This window comes from Scylla paramamosain, chromosome 47 (assembly GCF_035594125.1).
Source record: "Scylla paramamosain isolate STU-SP2022 chromosome 47, ASM3559412v1, whole genome shotgun sequence".
Taxonomy (NCBI): Eukaryota; Metazoa; Arthropoda; class Malacostraca; order Decapoda; family Portunidae; genus Scylla; species Scylla paramamosain.
In genome coordinates, this window is record NC_087197.1 from 1,076,885 (window position 1) to 1,099,531 (window position 22,647).

General features: G+C 41.3%; 2 protein-coding genes across 2 annotated transcripts; one reads left to right on the top strand and one right to left on the bottom strand.

Moving 5' to 3' along the window:
- Positions 1–671: 671 nt before the first annotated feature.
- Positions 672–13,414, top strand: LOC135094880 (uncharacterized). Its single transcript, XM_063995356.1, has 13 exons — positions 672–757; positions 1,450–1,544; positions 2,271–2,327; positions 2,860–2,911; positions 3,303–3,494; positions 3,578–3,678; positions 4,396–4,513; positions 4,891–4,967; positions 5,640–5,721; positions 6,246–6,294; positions 6,426–6,556; positions 7,490–8,847; positions 13,373–13,414. The coding sequence occupies exons 2-13, from the start codon at positions 1,473–1,475 to the stop codon at positions 13,412–13,414; spliced, it is 2,331 nt and encodes a 776-aa protein (XP_063851426.1). The 5' UTR covers positions 672–757; positions 1,450–1,472.
- Positions 10,252–22,467, bottom strand: LOC135095133 (alkyldihydroxyacetonephosphate synthase, peroxisomal-like). Its single transcript, XM_063995899.1, has 13 exons — positions 22,294–22,467; positions 21,571–21,666; positions 21,143–21,279; positions 18,919–19,068; positions 18,586–18,737; positions 17,952–18,088; positions 17,139–17,317; positions 16,669–16,848; positions 16,443–16,568; positions 15,595–15,725; positions 14,728–14,842; positions 14,067–14,200; positions 10,252–13,836 (listed from the first exon to the last, which is right to left on the bottom strand). Exons 1-13 carry the CDS (start codon positions 22,455–22,457, stop codon positions 13,657–13,659), a joined length of 1,881 nt encoding a protein of 626 aa, XP_063851969.1. The 5' UTR covers positions 22,458–22,467; the 3' UTR covers positions 10,252–13,656.
- Between the last annotated feature and the right edge of the window lie 180 nt (positions 22,468–22,647).

The following is a 22,647-nucleotide window of genomic DNA, read 5'->3' on the forward strand; positions in this document are numbered from 1 at the left end:
GGTGGCTGAGGGGGGGGGGGATTCCATGTTCTCATGCTCCATGCCGCCCTTTGGTGCCGCCCTACGGTGTCGCCCTACGGTGCCGCTTTTTCGTGACGCCCTACGGTAACACCCTACGGTGCCACGCTACGGTCCCGCCCTTGGTGCAGCTCTACGGTGTCGCCCTACAATGCCGCCCTTTGTTGACGCCCTAGGGTGCCGCCCTGCGGTGCCGTCCTGCGGTGCCGTCCTTTGGTGACGCCCTACGGTGGCGCCCTACAGTGCTACGCTACGGTGCGGCCCTTTAAAGCTCCTTGGTCCCAAGTGAATGGGGGGGGGGATGAGGGGGTAGGGAGAAACCTCCCGCTGAACGCAATCCTGGGTTTTCCTTTCAAAAAAAAAAAAAAATGTAACAAGAAACTATTATTATTATTATTATTATTATTATTATTATTATTATTATTATTATTATTATTAGTCATTATTACTATTATTATTATTACTATTATTATTTATTCTTATTGATTTATTTCGCAAATAAGGTTTTCTACCACAAAATATACACTTCTCTCTTTAAAGAATACTAGAATAAAAGTAACTTGCAGTTTTTTTCTTTTTTTACCCAAAATGAAGTTTTTTTTTCGCATACTAGTACAAAAATGAGGAGCTTTAATACATTTTCACGCAGTCTTGAACGCAATGTTTACATCCCGGCGAGAGGAACACGTGATTCGTTAACATGTCCCCACGTGACTGATGACACAACCTTCCAATTAAGGTATTTTTGTTTCTTTAAGTCACACCTGAGAACCAAAACATAATTTAATATAGAAAGAAAGTAAGTGGATGTATTTCTCTCACTTTGAAGACAGGTAGACTGACGTGGCTGAAGAGAGACATTTGAAAACCCTTCATAGATACGATTTGAGAACGTTACCGTACAATTACAGTATTTATGCTTCATAAAGTCACACTAGAGAACCAAAACATGGCCTAGATTATTGAGAAAGTAATTAGGTGTATTTCATTTTAAAGACAGATTGATATGAATGGACAGGTGAGGAGATTGAAAGGCCCACGCGATTACGATTCGAGAACGCGCCCCTCCATTTAAGGTATTTATGCTCCTTAAAGTCAGTTAAATCACACAAAAATTACACCAGAAAATTAAAACACGATGTATTTTAAAAGAGCAATTAGATCTGTTTGTTATTTAAAAGACTTAAATACAGTGACAGAAAGACATATATTTAAATGGAAAGGGTGATTTATTTATATACAGAAAGACTGACAGTTGGAAGTAGATAGACATACGAATAGATAAATAGACAGATGGATAGATTACCAAATAGACATGAATAGATGGTTTGGTCGACAGATTGAGGCATTAAATTAACAGGTAGATAAGTTGACAGATAGACAGATAGATAAATAGATAGATAAAACAAGTAATTCTCGTCTTTTCAACAGTCTCCCCTCGCACACGTCAAGACATGGAGAGGAACAAACTCAGAGCTTACGAGAAGAGGAGGGGGGCGACGCACCCTAGAGAGACAAGGAGAAAGGTAACTGGCAACTGATCACTCTGAACAGGTAACACTAATAATGACATAGATAACTAGTGATGTAAGAAGAATATTGTGAATGTGCCTCTCTCTCTCTCTCTCTCTCTCTCTCTCTCTCTCTCTCTCTCTCTCTCTCTCTGAACAGGCCAGAAAGAAATCTAGAAGTGAAGAAAATGTTTTACAAGCAGAAGTACGAAGATACAAGGAAGCTGAGAAGGTTAGACTGCTTGGTTATCTATCTGTCTGTCTGTCTATCAGTGTCTATCCAACAATCTGTCTGTCTAAGTGTATGTGTCTATCTATCAGTTTATCTACTTGCCTTTCTTTATGTCTGTTGATCTATCTATCTATCTATTTATGTGTTTATCTCAGTCTCTTGATCCATCTATCTGTCTTTATCTACCTGTCTGTCAAAAACTGTCTGTGTATCTGTCAGTTTATCTATCCATCTATTTAGCTGTGAATTTCATTATCCAATTAACTATCTATGCCTCTATAAATTCTCTCTCTCTCTCTCTCTCTCTCTCTCTCTCTCTCTCTCTCTCTCTCTCTCTCTCTCTCTCTCCATTTATCCCTGTCCTTGCATGCTCACACTCTCTCATCATCCTCCCCCTTCCTCTTATAATCCATCTCTCTCTCTCTCCTCTTGCCTCATAAATAAATATAATGAAATGATATTAACAAAAGACTTTTCAGCATTACCTAAACCTTCCTTCACTTCTTTAGGCCTTGCTGGAGGAGGAAAGAAGGAATGAAAGGAGTGTTACCAATCAGAGAATGACAGTAAGTTCTCTCTCTCTCTCTCTCTCTCTCTCTCTCTCTCTCTCTCTCTCTCTCTCTCTCTCTCTCTCTCTCTCTCTCTCTCTCTCTCTCTCTCTCTCTCTCTCTCTCTCTCACTGTTACCAGAATTAGATGAAAGAGTAGATGTAGATTAAGAGGGGATCTGGAGGTCTTTAAGTGGTACAGGGGGAATAACAAGGGTGACAGCACAAAAACAAGAAGATTAAATGGGGATTTGAGTGGTCTTTAAGTGGTACGGGGGAAATAACAAGGATGACAGTGCAAGAACAAGATTATGTGGGGATCTGATTAAGTGGGGGTCTTTAGGTGGTACAGGGGAAATAACGAGGGTGACAGCAGAGTTTTCAGGGTAAGCAATCAGAGCAGGACAAGTCAAGATGTATTCAAGCTGAAGTTATATTAAAAAAAGTAGGAAGGAATTAGTTATCACATTCCTGGATGAGTGGAATAGACTTAGCAATCAATTATATATATATATATAGTTATTTATTTTATTTATTTATTTTTGTTTCAGATGCAGCGAAGAATTTTTATACGCACTCAAAGTTCCAGAAATGTGCCGAGAGGTGTGTTCATGTTTCTTGTTTCTGTCTTATAAGTATTCTTAGACTAATACACACAGACAGAGTGTTCTTCAGTCTCTTGTTTAATGTTTCTGCCTATCTCAGCTTCTAACAGCCTTTACTGAAAGTCTGGGATTTTCAAGGGTGTTTTTTGTGATTTCAGTGATAGCTCAACAAGCCTGGTGGTAGTTTAACAGGCTCTTTTGGAAGTTATCGGAGTTTCAAAGGTGATTTCATGATGCTAGTGATAGTTAAACAAGGCTAATGATAACTTAACAGGCTCTTGTGGAAGTTACTGGAGTTTTTAAGGATGTTTTCACCCAAGACACTTCCAAACACACCTAAAACTTCTAAAAACACTCCAAACACCCTCAAACACTGAATACATTCCCAGAAAACATCAACATGACGGCAGAGACAAAAGCAAGAGCAAATGCAAACCTATCGGACATCATTGCCGGTGCTGGGGAGTCTGTGCCACCACCCCCCGCTACCCCACAGCCTCACAACACTGTGTCCCCCCACCGGTACTTCCTGCCTATGAAGAGGGGAAGTCGCTGGCTACTGAAGGAGGGTAAGCAAGCAGGTGTGTGTGTGTGTGTGTGTGTGTGTGTGTGTGTGTGTGTGTGTGTGTGTGTGTGTGTGTACTGAACCGTAAAATTTTTCCAGGCACCAATCAGGTACTCGTACACTCAGACGCTTCCAGTCCAGACAGCATTTTCAGCCCAAACACGCCCACATCTGCCGACCAGCCATGTAAGGTAACCAAGGTGAATAACACTACTAATAGAGAATCGATGTTAACCCTTTCAGTGCTTGCCATTTTCCTTCCTATAATCCGCTAACATTTTTCAGCCAGATATTTTTGTACTAGATGGAAAAAGAACCTCTTATTCTTCGTATTTTCCATGTGCCCATGCTAATTATACCTCTATATTGTTATGAGTGTTATCTGAAGGCAACCAGAGTATTAGGAATGTTAAGAGATGAAATACTAACACTGCTGTAGTATTGTTGGTGAAATACTGACACTACTAACACAGAGAACGATGTTGTTGATGAAATACTAACAGTACTAACACTTTGAAAGGTGCTAAGGGTATAGAAAGGGAAAGAAGAGAAAGAGGAAGAGGAGGAGGAGGAGAATATAATAGTAGTGTAGAAAGAGGAAAAAGAAGGAAGAGAAAGAGGAGGAGGAGGAGGAGGAAGATAATATAATACTGGTTTAGAAAGAGCAAAAAGAAGCAAGAGAAGGAGGAGGAGGAGGAGGAGGAGGAGGATATAACAATACTGTAGAAAGAGAAAGAGAGAAGAAGAGGAGGAGGAGGAGGAGGAGGAAAATAATACCACTAGAAGGACAAAGAGGAAAAAAAGATGAAGTAGATGATATGAGAGAAAACAAACAAAGAACAATGAAAACATGATAATACCAAACACAAACATTTCCAAAGCCACAACAACACTTTAAGCTTTTATCAACACTTCAGTTCAAGCAGAGAAGCGGTAACATTCCAGCAGACAGATCCAGAGAACCCAGCCTGCTTAAACCTACTAGGGAGAGAACTGGGGCACCACCACCACCACCACCAGGCAGCAGTCTATCAAGTAAGATGCAGGATAGAAATAATGTCTTTTTTGGGTTCGTTAGATGACAAAGGGGACTCGGATGATGGTGGGGGTCAGGTTAGGTAATGTACTGTTTTTTTTTTTGGCTTTTGTGCTTGTTTATTTTAGAAAAGACTGGATTATGGAAGTTATTAGGGATTTTCAAGAGTTATAGCAGTGTCAAAGAAAGGCCTCCATCATTAAGCTGTAAAGATTCTTCAGCTTTCATAGGACAGGATACTTAAACAATTCCATATCATCAACAGAAGAAAAAAAAAGGACCCTTAAGAACCTGGCAAGTCATCTCCATGCCCTTTGAAAATGAGAAGAAAGTGTTAAGTACGAATGACTTTCTTTCAGTAATCTTTATCTTGCAGGGCTGTGCTTGGGATTGGCCCCTTCAGACACATGTGGCAAGGCAGAGGACAAGGTGACCAAGCCTCTAGTGGTGAAGGTAAGAGTGATGTAGTGTACAGTATGATGAGAGTGGTTTTTGAAAGATGTACTGTCCCTGCCACTTCCACATTCACCTCTCAGTTTTGCCAGTGCATGAATTGCCTGCTGTGAACTGCCCTGCTTGATTCACCTCCTGTCTGACACACATCCCAACAATCCCTCCCCATCCCACTCAGTTCAATAAGTGGGATGGTGATGGAGAAATTAATGGGAGTCAAATCAGACAGTTCATGGCGATACACACACTAGCAATGCCGAGTGGTGGATGTAGAAATGGAGGGGATTGTACAACTGGCAGGAGAAGTGGATGTAGCTCAGATCTTTTAATAGCAGGTTCGTTTTGATAAAGTTACTGAAAAAAAAACGGGAAGGAATTGTTCTCAGATGTAGCGGTGGATGAATGGAACAGACTTGGTAATCGGCTTGTTAGTGCTGAGTCAGTGGGGAGCTTTAAAAGATTAGACAAATTTATAGATGAGGATGATAGGTGGAAATAGGCAAGCATGTTTAATACAGGGACTGCCATGTGTAGGCCTAATGGCTTCTTGTAGCTTCCCCTATCTTCTTAGGTTCTTATTTTTAGTATAATCTCTCAGGCTTAATGAGATGTGCAAGTTGACAATATAATTTCAAAACGATGCTCAAATCTTTCAGTGTGGTTTCATTGCAGCCTCAGATCTATGAATACCTAATGGCTGCCGTGAACAAGGCGCAGGACAAGGCCTCACGCGGCCGACTGCCACGAGCCGCAGGTCAGTGAGTGTCCTCTCGTGGGGTTCTCAGGGGCACTGTTATTTTTGTAGTTCTTGTAGTTTTAGCAAGAATTCTGCTTTAGTGGGAATTTTTATGTATACTGTAGTTTGAGGAGTTGTAATCCATAAATTTTGTAATGTTTCAGGAGATCTAAGGAAGTTGGTAGTCTTGTGAAAGTTCAACAACAATTATGTATCATAGAGAACATTCATTTATTTTATTTTATTTGTGTTTTCTTTCTTGTATGCTGTAGTCTCAAAACGCCTTGTAATTTTGGATACTGTTTTTGGACAATTCTCTTTTTGGACTAGTACCTTCAGTGGACTTTTTCCCCCTTGCTTTTCTTTTTGCCTTGGTGAAAACCCAACTTACATAAAAAATAAATAGTAATAAAAAAAAAGATGAAGCACAGATACTCATAAATTTGGCAATAACATTTAAGCATGTGTGAGAAATTTGGTGGCATTCAGGTGTAACAAAGAGAAGCAGTGATGTCAGTTTTAATTAACACAACTTTTCACAGGAATGAGCCGTGAACTTCTTATGAAAATCCAGCAGAAGTATGAGGAAGGGTAAGGACAGTTAGTTTTATCTTTTCGTAGCAGCGTTCAAAATATTTCATCAGTGTTCGTAATCATATTTAATCTTCTGCACACACATCTTCCTGACTTCTTTCTCAGCCGTCTCCCTTTCCACCATCTAGCCGAGTGTTCAATCTTAACACATGGTTCTGCTGCAGTAAGAAGGAGAGGCAGAAGGAGACCAGGAGCCCCACTGCAGTAGGCTGTCAAAGCTCTGGATCCACAAAGATTGTAAGGTCTACGAAACGAAATGGTAAGATGTTTGATCCTTGCCTCTCGTCTTCTTCCTTCCTGTTTTTCTTAGTTGCTTTCATTTGTGTTCTGTTTTATCTCAGTCTTGTGTCTTATCATGTGTATTTAATCCTTGTCTCTCATCTTTTATTTATTTTTTTATTTATTTAATTTTTTTAGTGAAGTTGTTTGCATTTGAGTTTCTTCCAGTTGTTTATCAATCGAATCTCTTATTATTTTTTTTTTCCTAATCCTTCTGTTTCTCTGTTTTCATAGTTAATTTGGTTACACGAGTCTTCAGTTCTCTCTTGGTTCTATCTCTTTATCATTCTCTTTCTCTTCTTTGTCTAATCGTTGTCTCTGATCTGCTGCTTCTTTCTATTTTCATAGTTAAGTTGATTGCATGTGTCAGTTTTCTCCATTTCACTCTCTCTCTCTTTTATCATTCTTATCTTCTTTCTTTAACCTTTGTCTTTGATCTTCTTTCTCTGTTTGGTTGCATATACAAGTCTTCTCCAATTGTTTCTCTGTCTAACCTCTTATCATTCTCTCTCTCTTTCTCTCATTTTGATCCTTGTCTCTGATCCTCTTTTTTTCCGATCTCATACAACACATGTACATTCTCTAACACTTGTCCTTACCGCCACACAGCCTCTGAGAATAAAAACTGTCTATCTACTCCTGCCCTAACAATTAATGATAATATTCCAAGCACCTCATGCAGTATCTTTTCCAACATTCATTCTTGCTCATATCCTTATCTCTACATCCTTGTGTCCCTCCAGCCTCTGATAGAACATCCCTATACTCTTACACTAATGATCAACTGTTTTCAGTGCACCAGGAGACTACCAGGTGTCCTAAAAACTCCCTCCTGCTTTAAAAATCCTTGTGTCCCTCCAGCTTCTGATACAACACCCCTATTCTCTCTTACACTAATGATGAACTGTCTCAGATGCAACCAGGCAGCCATCAGATGTGTTAAAAACTCCCTCCTGCCAAGACTATCTAGCCATCACTTCAAGAAGCTCCCCCAGCAGCTGTGACAAGACCACTGGTGTGACTGGCAAGATGAACTGTCCAGGCACCACCATCATCAGTCCCCAGGGTCTCCTCCAGCGCCATGAGGATCTGCAGAGGGATGCTGAGGGATGCTGGCACCCTCAGGACCGCCAGCAGGAGCCTCTCGTTTCCAGTCAGCGGCAGGAGAGAATGGAGTGGGTGTTTGACGGTTCTGATTCCCAGCCGCCAGGAAGCCAAAGGACTCCCTCGCCTGTCTGCCTGCTGTCTGTCTCTCAGTGTCCCAAGTCTGTTGTTATCAATCCAATGAGGTACTTGGAATACTTTGCTGGGCCACCTCAGGACACTGACAGAGGCTCCTGCTCCAAGGACACACACCTGAGGGCTACACATCCCAGGGACACACACCTGAGGACCACACATCCCAGGGACATGCACCTGAGGGCCACACATCCCAGGGACACACACCTGAGGGCCACACATCCCAGGGACACACACCTGAGGGCTACACATCCCAGGGACACACACCTGAGGGCCACACAACCCAGGGACACACACCTGAGGGCCACACATCCCAGTGACACACACCCAAGGGCCACACATTCCAGTGACACATACCCAAGGGCCACACATCCCAGGGACACATACTCAAGCGCCACACATCCGAGGGATACACACATGTGGGCCACACACCCAAGAGACACAGACCCCATGGCCACACAGAACCAGAGCTCACACACTTCACAGGCACAGGCAGCGACAGCCACACACAGAGCCACTTACGTCCATGAGGATGTGAACCTTGACTCCCTTGGCACTGCTAGCACTTCAAGGGAGACTGAAATGTATAGCATGAGGGACAAGAGGCACCTTGCTCCCTACCCTGGCCAGGAGTACCGGCACACATGGCAGGGGTCAGAGGCAGGCAGGGGGCAGCAGATATATGATACAGGCTGGCAGGGTGAATCATACTTTCCAGCTCAGTATCACCAGCAGCACGTCAACCAATCCTTCCCGTCAGACGACCCAAATCCGAATCCTTGGCACCAGGATCCAGTCAGTCGTCACTCAAGACCTTTACTGGATCTGACAGACTCCATATTCCCAAGATACTTACAGCAACCACCACCACCACCTCCACCTCCACCTCCACCAGTCAACATCTTCCAATCAGCTTCCTGGGAGACACTACAAGGATCTGTGCCAAGGTGCAACACAAGCTGGAGTGCACCACTGCCTGAGGGACACTTGTACCATGGGCCAGGCTGTGAGAGGACCAGGGACCAGTTTGGGGTGGGTGTGTGTGCTGGTGGTGGTGGTGGTGCTGGTGGTGGTGGTGGTGGTGGTGGATATGTGGGTATGATGTACAGTCAACCCAACAAGTGATGCTGTGAAACCAAGTGGATTTCAGGATAGAAGGGATGTGTTGATCAGTGAAGTGGTTTATGTTTACACTCTTAAAATGAAAAAGAATTGGGGGAAAATGGATTCTTCTACTACTACTACTACTACTACTACTACATTATATTAAGTTCCACAGAGACATAGTAATAAAGGATGGAAGTAGCTGATATATACTACTACTGCTACTGGGTTTCAAAGGCTTAGAACGGGATGCAATGAGTGAAAACTATTTGACATGTACTACTGCTGCTAAACCAAGAAGCCCTAGGAATGTGACAGGTCAAGCTGGTTATCAGATAATTACTTCTCCCAAGACACTGAGCACCACATGACATCTCCTTGGCCTTTATTCAGCACTCATGTCACAGCTCAGGTCCCAAAACTAATCCCAGCTCTTGGCAGGCTCTTGGTGGGAGGGACAGCTTTCATGATTGTAGCTCATGATGTTAACTAATATTTACAGAACAAAGATGCAGTGTTTGTCTATTATTTACAGAAGGAAGATGCACTGTTAGTCTAAGTATATATGACATAATATATTAAATACTTGTTAATGTGTTGTGTTTTGATGCTTTAGTTAAAGGCTTTTGTTTTGTCAGTCGCGTCTTAGGGAGGAAGAAGACGTGTTTTGGCTCGGTTAATGGTTTCGTCTAGTAAATAATAAAGTGAAAATACACATGTACTCTTCCTTCTTTCAGTTAATAGTTTCCTCTAGTAAATAAGTCTTAAGGAGGAAGAAAACATGTGCTGCCTCAGTTCATGGCTTCAAGTAGACAGCAGAGAGGAAACAGACATGCACTCTGCCTTCCTTCATTTTATGGCTTCATCTTGTGGCTCAAAATAATGGGAGGAAGAAAACTGCAGAGGTGGGCAGACTGCATAAAGGACCTGGGGGAAAACTATCTGATATGTATGATCAGACCAGGCACAGCTGTCAGTCACTCCAGCCCAACGCACGTGAGCTAAAACGTCAAGGAAATGGAGTGGATAACTGTATAAAGGACTTGAGGGAAATAACTGTCAGGTGGTGTGTGTGACAGGGTCAGGAGGAGGAGACCTGCCAAACCCTTTAACCAAAGGCCAGGGAAAAGTGTCTATGAAGAAAAGGAAGAAGACACACTGAGGGAAAAGATATTAAGGAAAAATAAGAAAGATGTTATTTAATTGAGGGAAGAGATGTCAAGGAAAAGATGAAGGAACCAGGCACTTTTAAATCAACAGAAAAGGTGCCCAAGGAAATAAAAGAACCAGGCACTTCAAAATGAGGGAAAAGACTTCAAATAAAATAAGATGAAGCAGACACTCTTTAATCAAGTCTTGGACCTTCACTGTTCACTGCATCACCACGGCAATGCTTGGGATGACAACACATCTCGTGCCCTGACAACGGTGCCGGAACTGACATGACAGAGCAACGTTTTGACCGACGCAAACACCACCCATGGCCAAAGTATAACGTGAAAACTTGCACAGACTTGTGTGAACTTGTATATCTTGTGTATCTTGAATAAGCTTATATATTATTTTTTTTGTTTTGTTTTTACTTCCACTGCTTAACTGGAAATATATAGTCTTAAACCACTTATGTATACCTTTGTTACTGGGCTGAAGACTTGTATAACTTGGATAACTTAACAAACTCTTATATTATCGGTTTTTACTTCCACTGGTCAAATGGAAATGTTTACAAACTTTTACGCCACTAATCCACACTTCCAACACCTGACTGAAGGGTTGGAGAGGTGCCACTTTTAAACCATTACCTTCAACAAATTCTTCATATACTTTGTTCTTTTAGTTCAAAAATTAAACAGGAAATTTACACATAGTACTTATAGACCTCTAGTCCATACTTCTGAAAGCTGCTTGCAAACTTAGAGAAATACTTTGAAATTACTTTGAACAAACTTTTTATATTCTTAAGACTCATTAACTTTCAAAATTAAACTTGAAATTTATACACTTTTAAATCATTACCTTGAAGAAATTTTCACATTATTATTATTATTAATTTATTTTTAGGTTCCATTACTTAACAGGAAATATATATCTTTCAAATCACAAATTCAAATGCTCAATATTATCCTGAAGAAATTCTTATAAAATTATCTTATTTTTCTTCCAATACATAACTGGAAATTTATACATATTTTCAAACCACAAATACATGCAAACTTACATCCTTTTAAATCATTACTCTGAACAAACTCTCTATAATATTACTGTAGCTTCTGTTTCTTTCTTTCACTTCTATTACTTAACAGGAAACACATTCATATTTTCAAACCACTAGTTTAAACACCTCACACCTGACTGCAAACTTAAGAGAGATCCTTTTCATATCATTACTCTGAACAAATCCTTATATTACTGCAGCCTCCTCTTCTTTCCTTTCCAACTTTAAACACTTAACAGGAAAGTAATACATACTTTCAAACCACTATTTAAAACACCTCACACCTAACTGCAAACTTAGATCCTTTCTATATCACTGAAAACTTGTACGTTCCTTCCCCGCATCACCCCAAACTTCCGATGCCTGACTGAAAAACCCAAACACACTTTTTAGATCGGTCACACTCCTGATGTATGACTTGGATCTTGTATGCACACTTAAATTCTGACTGAATAAAACTCCACACTTTTCAAATAGGTTCACAGTTCTAGTACACTTCGATTTCTTATCCACACTTATCACCTGAATGCTTAAATGACAAGATTACATTTCTAGCATTAACACAGACACATATGCACCTCAATAAAAACTAATTGCATATAAATTGAATCACAACCAAAGAATAATTAATTTCTTCACCACGAAAAAGGCTTGTTTTTTAGCGGTTGACTTATTAATAACTAAATGCATTAATGAACTTAGGCTAACATTGTGATAGTATAACACACAAACACTCACACACATGCACACACAAGAAAAAAATCTCATCTGGCCAAAAGCAGACCATGAATAGTGTTTTCTTATGCAATAATAAACATAAGACACTACGATAACACACACACACACACACACACATACACACACACACACACACACACACACACACACACACACACACTCGTCTCATCCTGGGACACAAGGGACAAACCAGAGCAGTGAGGAACAGACGAAGCAACCAAGATGAGATGAAACTCGAGACAGAAACACTCGGATCTTGACACAAATGTATGAACTGAGAGGAACTGAAGCTGAACCAGAGAGAGAGAGAGAGAGAGAGAGAGAGAGAGAGAGAGAGAGAGAGAGAGAGAGAGAGAGAGAGAGAGAGAGAGAGAGAGAGAGAGAGAGAGAGAGAGAGAGAGAGAGAGAGAGAGAGAGAGAGAGAGAGAGAGAGAGAGAGAGAGAGAGAGAGGAAAAACCAGTTATTTTGAAAAGTAACCTAAACAAAACCTAACCACATCATACACACACACACACACACACACACAAGGAACTTACAAATGTTTACAGAGGCAAGATGATAATACTTAGACTTAAACACACCCAGTCTATTCAACCCTCCAAACACCGCAAGACAATCCCCAACATCCTCTTTGGTTATGTCGAAAAAAAAAAATAAATAAATAAAAAATAAATAAATAAAATGAAATAAAATAAATAAATAAATAAATGAATGAATAATAAAAATAAATAAATAAAAATAACACCCCTTAAAACACCCTGGAATCCTTTATAAATTTCACAATTGACCTTCAATCCCTTATACACAGCACTGGATCCCTTAAATATATCCTGGAATCCCTTAATAAACAAACTCCTCTCCATTATCTACTTTTAAGACTTCTGGAATCCTTTAACTAAATTCCACAAGTCCCACAAAAACACTGGAATCCTTTACAGAGTTCATGGCATTTCTGGAACTTATCTGGAATCACACATGCTGGAATTTTCATATATTTTCACTTAAGTAATAATAAAAATTCCTCTATAAATTTATCTGGAATTCTAAATGCCTGAATCTCTTTGCGTTTTCCATTCAAGAAGTCGCGAAATTCCTCTGAACTTATAGAGTATGCGGTCGAGACGTTTATACAGGCAGCTATTGGTCTGTCTACACGGTGGGTTGTGCACTGTAGCCAAGCACTGTACAATGACAAGGACTTAAGAGTAAAGATTTGTGACTCCTGACTGATAAAACACACACACACACACACACACACACACACAAAGGGAAGAAGAACATAGAGAAGAAAGAAACATGTGCATACTTATTTTTCTTGTACTGATAACACACTCGCATCTGCACACACACGCACACACACACACAAACACGAGCCCTCAGCAAGTGAAGACTGTCTGGTAAAAATAATACCACAAGAAAACAAGGAAAGCTGCAGGAAGCCATCAGGCCTACATGTGGCAGTCCCTGTGCTACAAAACACACCTGCCTTGTATTTGCAGCCATCAACAGAGGCACGCATGACAGGTCTGGTGACATGTTGAGTCTAGGAATGAAATATAATGAAATACAGTGACAATACTGAGTTAATGTAAGAGAAATATTGAAATCTGAACTGACAGGAAGATTTGAGGTGAAACAATGAAAATTTAAAAGAAGCACTGAAATCTGAATTGACAGGAAGATTTAAAGGAAACACTGAAATCTAAGCTGCTGTGAAGATGAAATACTGACACACCTGCACACACACGCCTTCTGCCACCTCCCTGCAGCATCAACCATCTTCCTACAGCAGGTTTCCATTGGCGAAGATGTTCTCTGGATCAAAGTACTCCTTGACGGCCCGCAGTGCTCCCAGGCCAGGTGCTGAGACCGTCTGGTTCATCCACTGCCTCCGTACCTTGCCCACGCCGTGATGGTGCGAGATGCTGCCCCCACACGCCAGGATCTCGTTCCTTGCGTTGCCCTGCCCGCCGGAGGATAAAGATTGGAGTTTGAAAATGGAAGGCAAGGAGAAGGTTGATTTAAAGGGGAAGGCAAAGAAGACAAGACTGGTGGATTTGAAAAGGAAGGCAAAGGAGACAAGACTGATTGGTTTAAAAGGGAAGGAACCAACCCCTGTTTGCTTAAGCCCTCAATGATTTCTGACAAGCTAAAATAGTGACATGACAACCAGCACACCAGCACAACCCTTACCTCAATCTCCTCGTAGACATGCACGGGGTCAGACAGGCCGCGGTAGTTGAAGGCAAAGTAGAAGTAGACACAAGCACCGGCGTCGTATGTCTGCGTGACTCGGCAGGTGACGAAGCTGTGACGGATGCCTCGCTCTGGGGGTGGTGAAGGTGGTGGTGAGGGTGGTGGTGGTGGTGATGATGGTAAACTCTTCCTCTCCTATTCTCTTACTTCTTATGATATTCTCTCCCTTCCTCCTTTTATTCTATATTCCTCCCTATCAACTTTCCTTTCTTCCTCTTCCCCTTATTTCTCCTCATACGATTTTCATTCCTTTCTCTCATTTCCCTTCTACAACAATATTTTCCCCCCACACACCAACTCCTCTTCTTTCCTTCCTCCTCCTCTTCTATCTCCTTTCCTTTCCTTTCCACTGAATTCATTTGTCCCCACACAGTTCCTCCTCTCCTCTCCTTTCCCCAATGCCTTCAGCTCTCCCCACACACCTCCTCTTCTTCCTCCTCTTTCTACTACATTAATTTCCCCCCACACACCTCCTCTTCTTCCTCCTCCTCTTTCTACTACATTAATTTCTCCCTACCTCCTCTGTCTCTCATTTCCCTTCAACTGCATGACTCCTCCCTACACACTCCTCTCCCTCCCTCTCTCTCTCTCCTCTTACCCTTGCACTCTGAGGTGATACGGTGTTTGACGTTGTGGCACAGGGAGTAGACGCGATCCCAAGGCACTGAGGTCTCGAAGGATTCTGCCACAATGCCATAGTCGAAGCCCAGATCCTGCAGGAAACATGAACACATCCTTGATGACTCCAATGACTTCCAGTACACCTGTTAAACTGTTACTAGCACTGTTAAACTATCACTTGAGTCGTAAAAACACCCTTGAAAATATCAGTAACTTCCAATCAGTAGAACCTGTTAAACTACAAATACTCTTAAGCTCATACTAGTCTTATCATTTCACTTCAACCATAAACACACCCTTAAAAACCTCAAGTATCATCCAGGAGAGCCTATCAAAATCATCATTTGAACCACAAACACACCTTGAAAATTCCAGTATCTCCCACAACAACCTTTTCAACCATCACCACAAACACATCCCTGAATAAAAAACCCAAAACATCATCCACCACAGCTTGTTAACTCCTTCACTGATAGACAAATTTTCTTCTTTAACACCTAATACCTTTTGGACACTAATTTTGCACTAAGCTCTAGCAAATCTTTCTGCAGTTTAAAAAGATAAAATTAACCTTCCATTTCCCTTCTCTTCTCTTCTGTGTCTCTATTTCTGTAGCTTAAAAGGACAAAATTAACCTGTTTTCCTTCTCTTCTCTTCTGTCTCTATTTCTGTAGCTTGAAAGGACAAAATTAACCTGTTTTCCTTCACTTCCCTCCTGTGTCTCTCTGTAAACAGTCTTCACAGTGCTAGGAAGGTTAAGGAAGGACAACCACTGCAGCCAAATTGTACAGGGAAGTATGCCAAGATGACACCAAAACACCTGGGACAACAGCCTGATTCTCACCCTTATGTAGGCAATCACAAAGGTCAACATGTAGCCTCTCTCTCCATTGGCTGCCCCTGCTGGCACTCCACCACTGCTCAGAGCAATGCTGTACAGACGGTTCTCCTGCGCTGTCACCTCCTGCTCTGATCCTGAGGGGGAAATGGAGGTGAGTTTCAGAGGATTTAGTGATGCAGGGACAAAGAGAACCTGCATATTTTGAAACGGAGACATAGAAAGGCTGCATATTCTGAAACAGGAGCAAAGAAAAGCTGTATATTTTGAAACAGACAAAGAAAGACTGAATATTCTGAAACGGACAAAAAGAAAAGCTAAATATTCTGAAATGGACAAAGAAGAGCTGGATTTTTTTAAACTAGGGCAAAGAAAGGGTGGATATTTTGAAGCAAGAGCAAAAGAGGGCTGGATATTTGCAAAAGCACTAAGAAAAACATGAAATTAGAAGCAGTGAGAAGGAAAAATTTACTGTTGTAGGGTTGAAGGAAAGCTGAATATTTGAGGTTAGGTGAGATTAAGTTACATTAGGTTTGGTTAGGTTTGGTCAGGTTACATTAAGCTCAACTATTAGATAAGATTACATTGTTAGGCTTGATAAGACTAGTTAAGATCAGGCACCAGGAGCAGCAATAACTTCAAACAACTACATTCCATTAGGTTAGGCTTGATTAGGTTAGATTAGGGTAGGGTAGGTTAGATTAGGTAAGGGTAGGGTAGATCAGATTAGATAAGATTAGATTAGGCTTGGTTAAGTAAGGTCAGGTAATATCAGTAGCAGTACCTTTGAAAAATCATGTTTCATTTAGTTAGGTTAGGTTAGGTGAGGTGAGAAGCACTATCACCAGCAGTACCTTCGAAGAGCAGCGTGGCCACACACATCTTGTTGACGTCAAAGCCTCTGATGCGTGTGATGTACACCTTCTTCAGCCCGTCCACCAGCAGCCCCATCAGACCCGTGGGCGGCTTGAGGGCGTGACCTGCGGCAACATTACAGTGAGCAGACCAGCAGAGGTGACCGAGGCAAGGACAGACAGCCAACAGACACACACAGAGCCTACACAACCTGCCAACACACACCAAATCTAAACTGCTGGTTGTCCATGAGTCTGATGGAGGCGGGCTGGCACCTCTGCAGCGCCACCTCCCTCATGCACCTCACGCCGGCACTGAAATCCGGGAAGGCAATGGAGCCGTAGCGCACCACTGGCGGCAGCGGGCGGATCTTCAGGGTGACCTCTGTGACCACTCCAAACGTCCCTGTGGATGAAATGGATGAGGAATTTTGTATTTTTTTTATTCTTATGAGGGAAAAAAACTAAGAAAACCAGCAAAGATCTCTATTTACCAGTGCTGGTTCTGCCTATCAATAATCTATCAACACACCACCTATCTATCACTCTACACATCTATTTATCAATATTCCTACCAACACAACACCTACCTACCCAAATATTATCAGTACTCCTGTCTCTCACCTCCCAAACCCAGGACATGAACCAGTAACAAACCCACTTAATCTCCCCACCTACCGCTGTCCCCTGCCTCACCTTCAGACCCCATGATAAAGTGTTGAATGTCAGGACCCGCAGACAGCCGAGGTCCTGCTGCGTACCTCTCCACCGTTCCCCTGGGCGTCACCACCTTCACCTGTACTACCAAGTCTTCGATGTTGCCATAAATATTCTTCTTCATTCCAGACGCTCTTGTGGCCACCCAACCTCCGAGACTGGAATGGTGTGGAGTGAGTGGATGAGCGAGTGTGGGGGATGTACGGGTGGGTGAGGAGTGGGTGGGTGTGTATGCTAATGTCCGCATCTCTGGCTCTCCCTTCCCATGTGTTATTTGTTAATCAGTTTCTTTCCCTGTAACTAATAGTGTGTGTGTGTGTGTGTGTGTGTGTGTGTGTGTGTGTGTGTGTGTGTGTGTGTGTGTGTGTGTGTGTGTGTGTGTGTGTGTGTGTGTTTCTCAGTCAACATATAACAGAATTTATGGCTTCCTCTGCACCAGAACTCAAAAAAATGGCAACTTATCAAGGAACCAGCACTTAGTAAGGATGCAAAAATCAAGTTGGTTAAAGTACAACAGCTTTTCTGACCACCACTTTAACTGGAGAGTTTGATCAAGGGCAGTTTAATAAAGGATAAGACTCGTTAAGGATGCAAAACTCTAGTCAGTCAACATTTAAAACTATTCAAGACACTTACACTACAATTTTGTATGATTTTTAACACTTCTTTACCAAATGGCACCTCTTTCTTCTTTCTCCTCTTTTTTGTCCCCCTTAGCCAGTGCCCCTCTTAAATAAAAAACAAATAAATAAAATACAAAATAAATAAACAGAATCCAAGACCAACATATACCTAGAAAACTCATAGGAGTCCGGTTCGTGGCCTGAGGTGTACCCCCGTGCCCGCAGTTGCCTCTCCAGGTCCTGCCCGATGATGCCTGCCTCAATGCGTGCTGTCAGGTTCTTCTCGTCCACCCACAAGATGCTGTTCTGTTCAGGGAGAGGTGGTGGTGGTGGTGTTAGTCAGCATTATTGGTGTTTTGTGTTTTTTTCTTTTGTTACGTGTTCTCTCTCTCTCTTTTTGTCTCTAAGTATTACATGTTCTCTCTCTCTCTCTCTCTCTCTCTCTCTCTCTCTCTCTCTCTCTCTCTCTTCGAAGCCTATAACAACTTCCAAACATTCTTGAAAACCACAATAACTCCCACAAACACTTGAAAAACCCCAATAATTTCCCTACTACCTTTGAAACCCCCCTTAACCTAACCCAACTCCAGGAGTCCCCAGTTAACCTCGTTCCCCATAATCCCATAAGATTCAGTTTCGTATTAAGGTAATTTCAACAGTTCTGTTGCCTGAAAATACAAAAATTATTCTCATGTTCTCTCTCTCTCTCTCTCTCTCTCTCTCTCTCTCTCTCTCTATGCATCTAAATTCTGTACACTGCTCAAAATGGCAACAAAAAAACGTCCACTGAAGGCTCTGTTTACCATCTGCGAGGTGTCGAGGGAGATGATCATTCTGCCCTCCTCCTCAGGACACAGCAGGGCTCCAGAGACGCTGGTGCCTCCACCAAAGGGGATGAGAACTACCTGGTGACGGCTGGCCAGCTCCACCATCTTCTCCACCTGCTTGTGTCCATCTGGTGCCAGTGGTGGTGGTGGTGGTGGTGGGTGTAATGGTTTTTGGAAAAGGAGGAAAAGGAGAAGGAGGAAGAAGAAATGAAATTAAATCAGATTGGATCAAATGACTAATATATTGCCAATAAACCTACTGAAATCACACACACACACACACACACACACACACACACACTCACTCACCAGGCCACACCACCAGGTCAGGGATGCGTGGGAACATTCCCTCCCTCAGTGTAAAAATCTCAGCCAGTGTGTGTCCATGTGCCCTGAATAGCCGGTCCTCCCCTTCCAGGCTGTGACTCAGGCCCAGGGCTCGCACCTCCTCCAGCAGCCCTGCAGAAGATGGCACTCAGCAAGAGGAGGAGGAGGAGGACGAGGAGGGTTAAAGAAAGTAAGAGGTGAAAGGGAGGCAAGAGAGAAAGAAAAATAGAGGAAGAATAAGATGAAGAAAGCTTGCAGAGAGAGAGAGAGAGAGAGAGAGAGAGAGAGAGAGAGAGAGAGAGAGAGAGAGAGAGAGAGAGAGAGAGAGAGAGAGAGAGAGAGAGAGAGAGAGAGAGAGAGAGAGAGAGAGAGAGAGAGAGAGAGAGAGAGAGAGAGAGAGAGAGAGAGAGAGAGAGAGAGAGAGAGAGAGAGAGAGAGAGAGAGAGAGAGAGAGAGAGAGAGAGAGAGAGGGAGAGAGAGAGAGAGTCTATTATCAGCAAAGAAACAAAACAATAGGGAAAGAAAGAAAATAACATGAAAAGAAAAAAGAAAAAAGGAACAAACAAAACAAAAACAATGATAGTCTTTCAACAAACAAACAAACAAACATAAATAAATACAAAAGCTCATTCACTGCTAACATTCATTATGAGAGAGAGAGAGAGAGAGAGAGAGAGAGAGAGAGAGAGAGAGAGAGAGAGAGAGAGAGAGAGAGAGAGAGAGAGAGAGAGAGAGAGCTATTATTTAATCTTATCTCAATGACTCCTTCCTCTCTCTCTCTCTCTCTCTCTCTCTCTCTCTCTCTCTGTTTTTTTTCCATCACAAACTTCAATTTTCATTCTTCTTTTTCTTCTTCCTTTTCTTATTATTATTCACTCTTCACCTTCCATGTTTTTCTTTTCATCCATTATTTTTATTCCTAATTTTTTATTCTATCCCTTTATCTTTGTTTCTCCATTTCTCACCTTTATTCTGTTTAATTTCTCCTTTTTTTTTTTCCTATTAAATTCTAACCTGTCTGATTTAAAATATTTCCATCTCCATCATTTATTTATTTATTTATCTGTCTTTTTCTCTCTCCACTTAACTATTTATTTCCCTCCTCCGCTCTCTATAACCCTAACCTGTGTAACTTTCCAAATCACACACACACACACACACATCTTGATAACCCCAACCTCCCACCTTGCCTTATCTAATCTCAATACTTCAACTAACACTCCTAACCCTAACTTTTCCACCACCTAATCCTTTCTGGACCTTAAAATAGACATTACAAAAAATATATAAGCAGATAAGAATAAATGACATCCAATAGCAATACTACTACTACTACTACTACTACTACTACTACTACTAATAATAATAATAATAATAATAATGGTAAAACTAATATGATAACTTTAACTGATAATAACTCTTGACTTTTGTTACATAGCTTTCTTTTAAAGATTGTCAGATTTAATGAATGCTTTTTTTTTCTTTTTTTTTTTAATCAGTTTTCTTCCCCTTAACCTCCTTTCCATGTACAAAATAAATTAATCAATAAAATAAAAAGATAAATGAAAAAAAAAAAATTATAACTAAAACTGGGGAAATGTCACTTTTTATTAGTTTAGTTGTCATTGGTCAGAATCTCTCACTAAAGGAAATAAGAATAAATAAATAAATGAAAATGGACAAATAAGTAACAGAATAGGGAACACACACACACACACACACACACACACACACACACACACACACACACACACACACACACACACACATAAAAAAAAAAATAATAATAAATAATAATAATAATAATAATAATAATAATAATAATAATAATAATAATAATAATAATAATAAATAAATAAATAAATAAATAAACAAATAAAACAAATAAAAAATAGGTAAGTAATTACAAAAGAAAACAAAATCTTATCCACCTCATCTATAAAGAAAATAAACAAATAAATAAATAAAACAGAAAAAAACACTCATCCACACTCACCCACAAAACACAAACAAACAAACATACAAACAAACAAAATCAGCACAAAATCTTATCCATTCACAAAAAAATAGATAAAAAAATAAATAAATAAAAAATAAATAAAAAATAAACAAATAAATAAATAAAATACATCCACATGCCACAAAAAAATGGATAAACAAATAAATAAGATATAAAAACCCCATCCACACCCATCCACACACTGACCCGGGTGCAGGATGGGCTGGGGGATCTGGTGTGGCTGTGGCGGAGGCTGTGGTGGCTGGCAGTCCTCGAAGTCCACACCAAGGGTCTCTTTCACCCAACTAGCAAAGTGCGGGAGAACCATGTTGCCGATCTTGTACCTGGAGCGACGGGAGAAAATGCGTGAAGAATTAATAGTGATATTTTATTTTATAGGCCCGGTAGATAGATTAATATAAATGATTGATATGAATGTGATAAATGAAAGTGTAAGAGTTAATGAATAAACACACGAACGGCAATATTACGAATTTAATTAACCTGTTTCACATTAGCCTGAAGAAAAAGATAAATAAATAAAAAAAATAAATAAATAAAAAAGCCATAATTGAAAATACACAAGCAAAGTCAATTAATTATACACGGACAGCAACTTTACAATGCTTCCGAACCTGTTCCCGGTGAAGGAGACATGGTAGCCATCCTCCTTATGCACCACAAACTTGGAATCCTTGTACCCCCAGCCATTCCACTTGAGCACCTCCTGCCTGGAACACCAACACCAGAACACCATAAGAACAAGAGGACAAAAGTTTGCCAGTGAAATTCTTACACAAAAACACATTAGAACATATTTATAACACACGAACATTAGAGCATTAGAAAAAGTTGGACAGTGCCCTTAAAAAAATACATAAGAACGATATCAACATAAAAACAACATACAGAAGAATAAAAGCACACAAGAACTCTAGAACAATAAAAAGAACTGCAAAATACCATCAGACCTGCACGAGAGAGGAAAAAAAAACAAGTTACTTAATATAGTCTAGTCAAACCTGAGTAATTAAACGAGTCTAGTCAAGCTATAGTCCTTTATGAGTCTAGTCAAACTATATTGAGCCTTTCTAATGAGTTAAGCATCTTGACCTTTATATTAGTCTAGTCAAGGTTCAGCGAGTCCCTTGAGCGAGTCTTGTAAAGCCACAGCGGGTCTAGTAATCCACACGAGTCTCGTCAGGTTAAACTCAGTCCTTTAAAAGTGTTGTCAAGCTACAGTGAGTCTTTCTAGTGAGTCAAGGAAGTGTCAGGAGTCTAGTCAGGCTCTACACTCAGTCCCTTCACGCTAGTCCTGTCAGGCCGGGGCGCGTCAAGTCACCAACACCGCCACCCACCTCCTCCGGGGCAGCGAGGGGGCGCCTGCGGTGTCCTTCGGGGACGGGGACGAGGCGGCTGCGGGCTGCCAGTGTCCCGCGGTGCCACGCCTGGGTCCCTCACGCCCAGGGCAGGACAGGTGCCGCTGCAGGACAGAAAGCCGCTCCCCAGCAGACGACGCCATGCTGCTGCTGCTGATGATGATGATAGTGCTACTGAGTTTGGGTTTGTTTCGTAAGTCCTGATAACAAGGCTGAGGCTGGTCGGTCTCTCTCTCTCTCTCTCTCTCTCTCTCTCAAACAAAGGAGGAAAGGGGATCATGCCAGTCTTCACCCTGACATAAGATAGAATAAAATACATAAAAGAAGAAAACT

Excerpts from the sequence above, each read along its gene's own strand:
- LOC135094880 (XM_063995356.1), top strand. The coding sequence starts at position 1,473 with ATGGAGAGGAACAAACTCAGAGCTTACGAGAAGAGGAGGGGGGCGACG. Across the intron at positions 4,514-4,890 it reads ACCAGGCAGCAGTCTATCAA|GGCTGTGCTTGGGATTGGCC; the intron begins GTAAGATGCAGG and ends TTTATCTTGCAG. Across the intron at positions 4,968-5,639 it reads CCAAGCCTCTAGTGGTGAAG|CCTCAGATCTATGAATACCT; the intron begins GTAAGAGTGATG and ends GTTTCATTGCAG.
- LOC135095133 (XM_063995899.1), bottom strand. The coding sequence starts at position 22,457 with ATGGCGTCGTCTGCTGGGGAGCGGCTTTCTGTCCTGCAGCGGCACCTG. Across the intron at positions 14,843-15,594 it reads TTGTGATTGCCTACATAAGG|GATCTGGGCTTCGACTATGG; the intron begins GTGAGAATCAGG and ends TGTTTCCTGCAG. Across the intron at positions 13,837-14,066 it reads ATGTCTACGAGGAGATTGAG|GGCAACGCAAGGAACGAGAT; the intron begins GTAAGGGTTGTG and ends TCCGGCGGGCAG.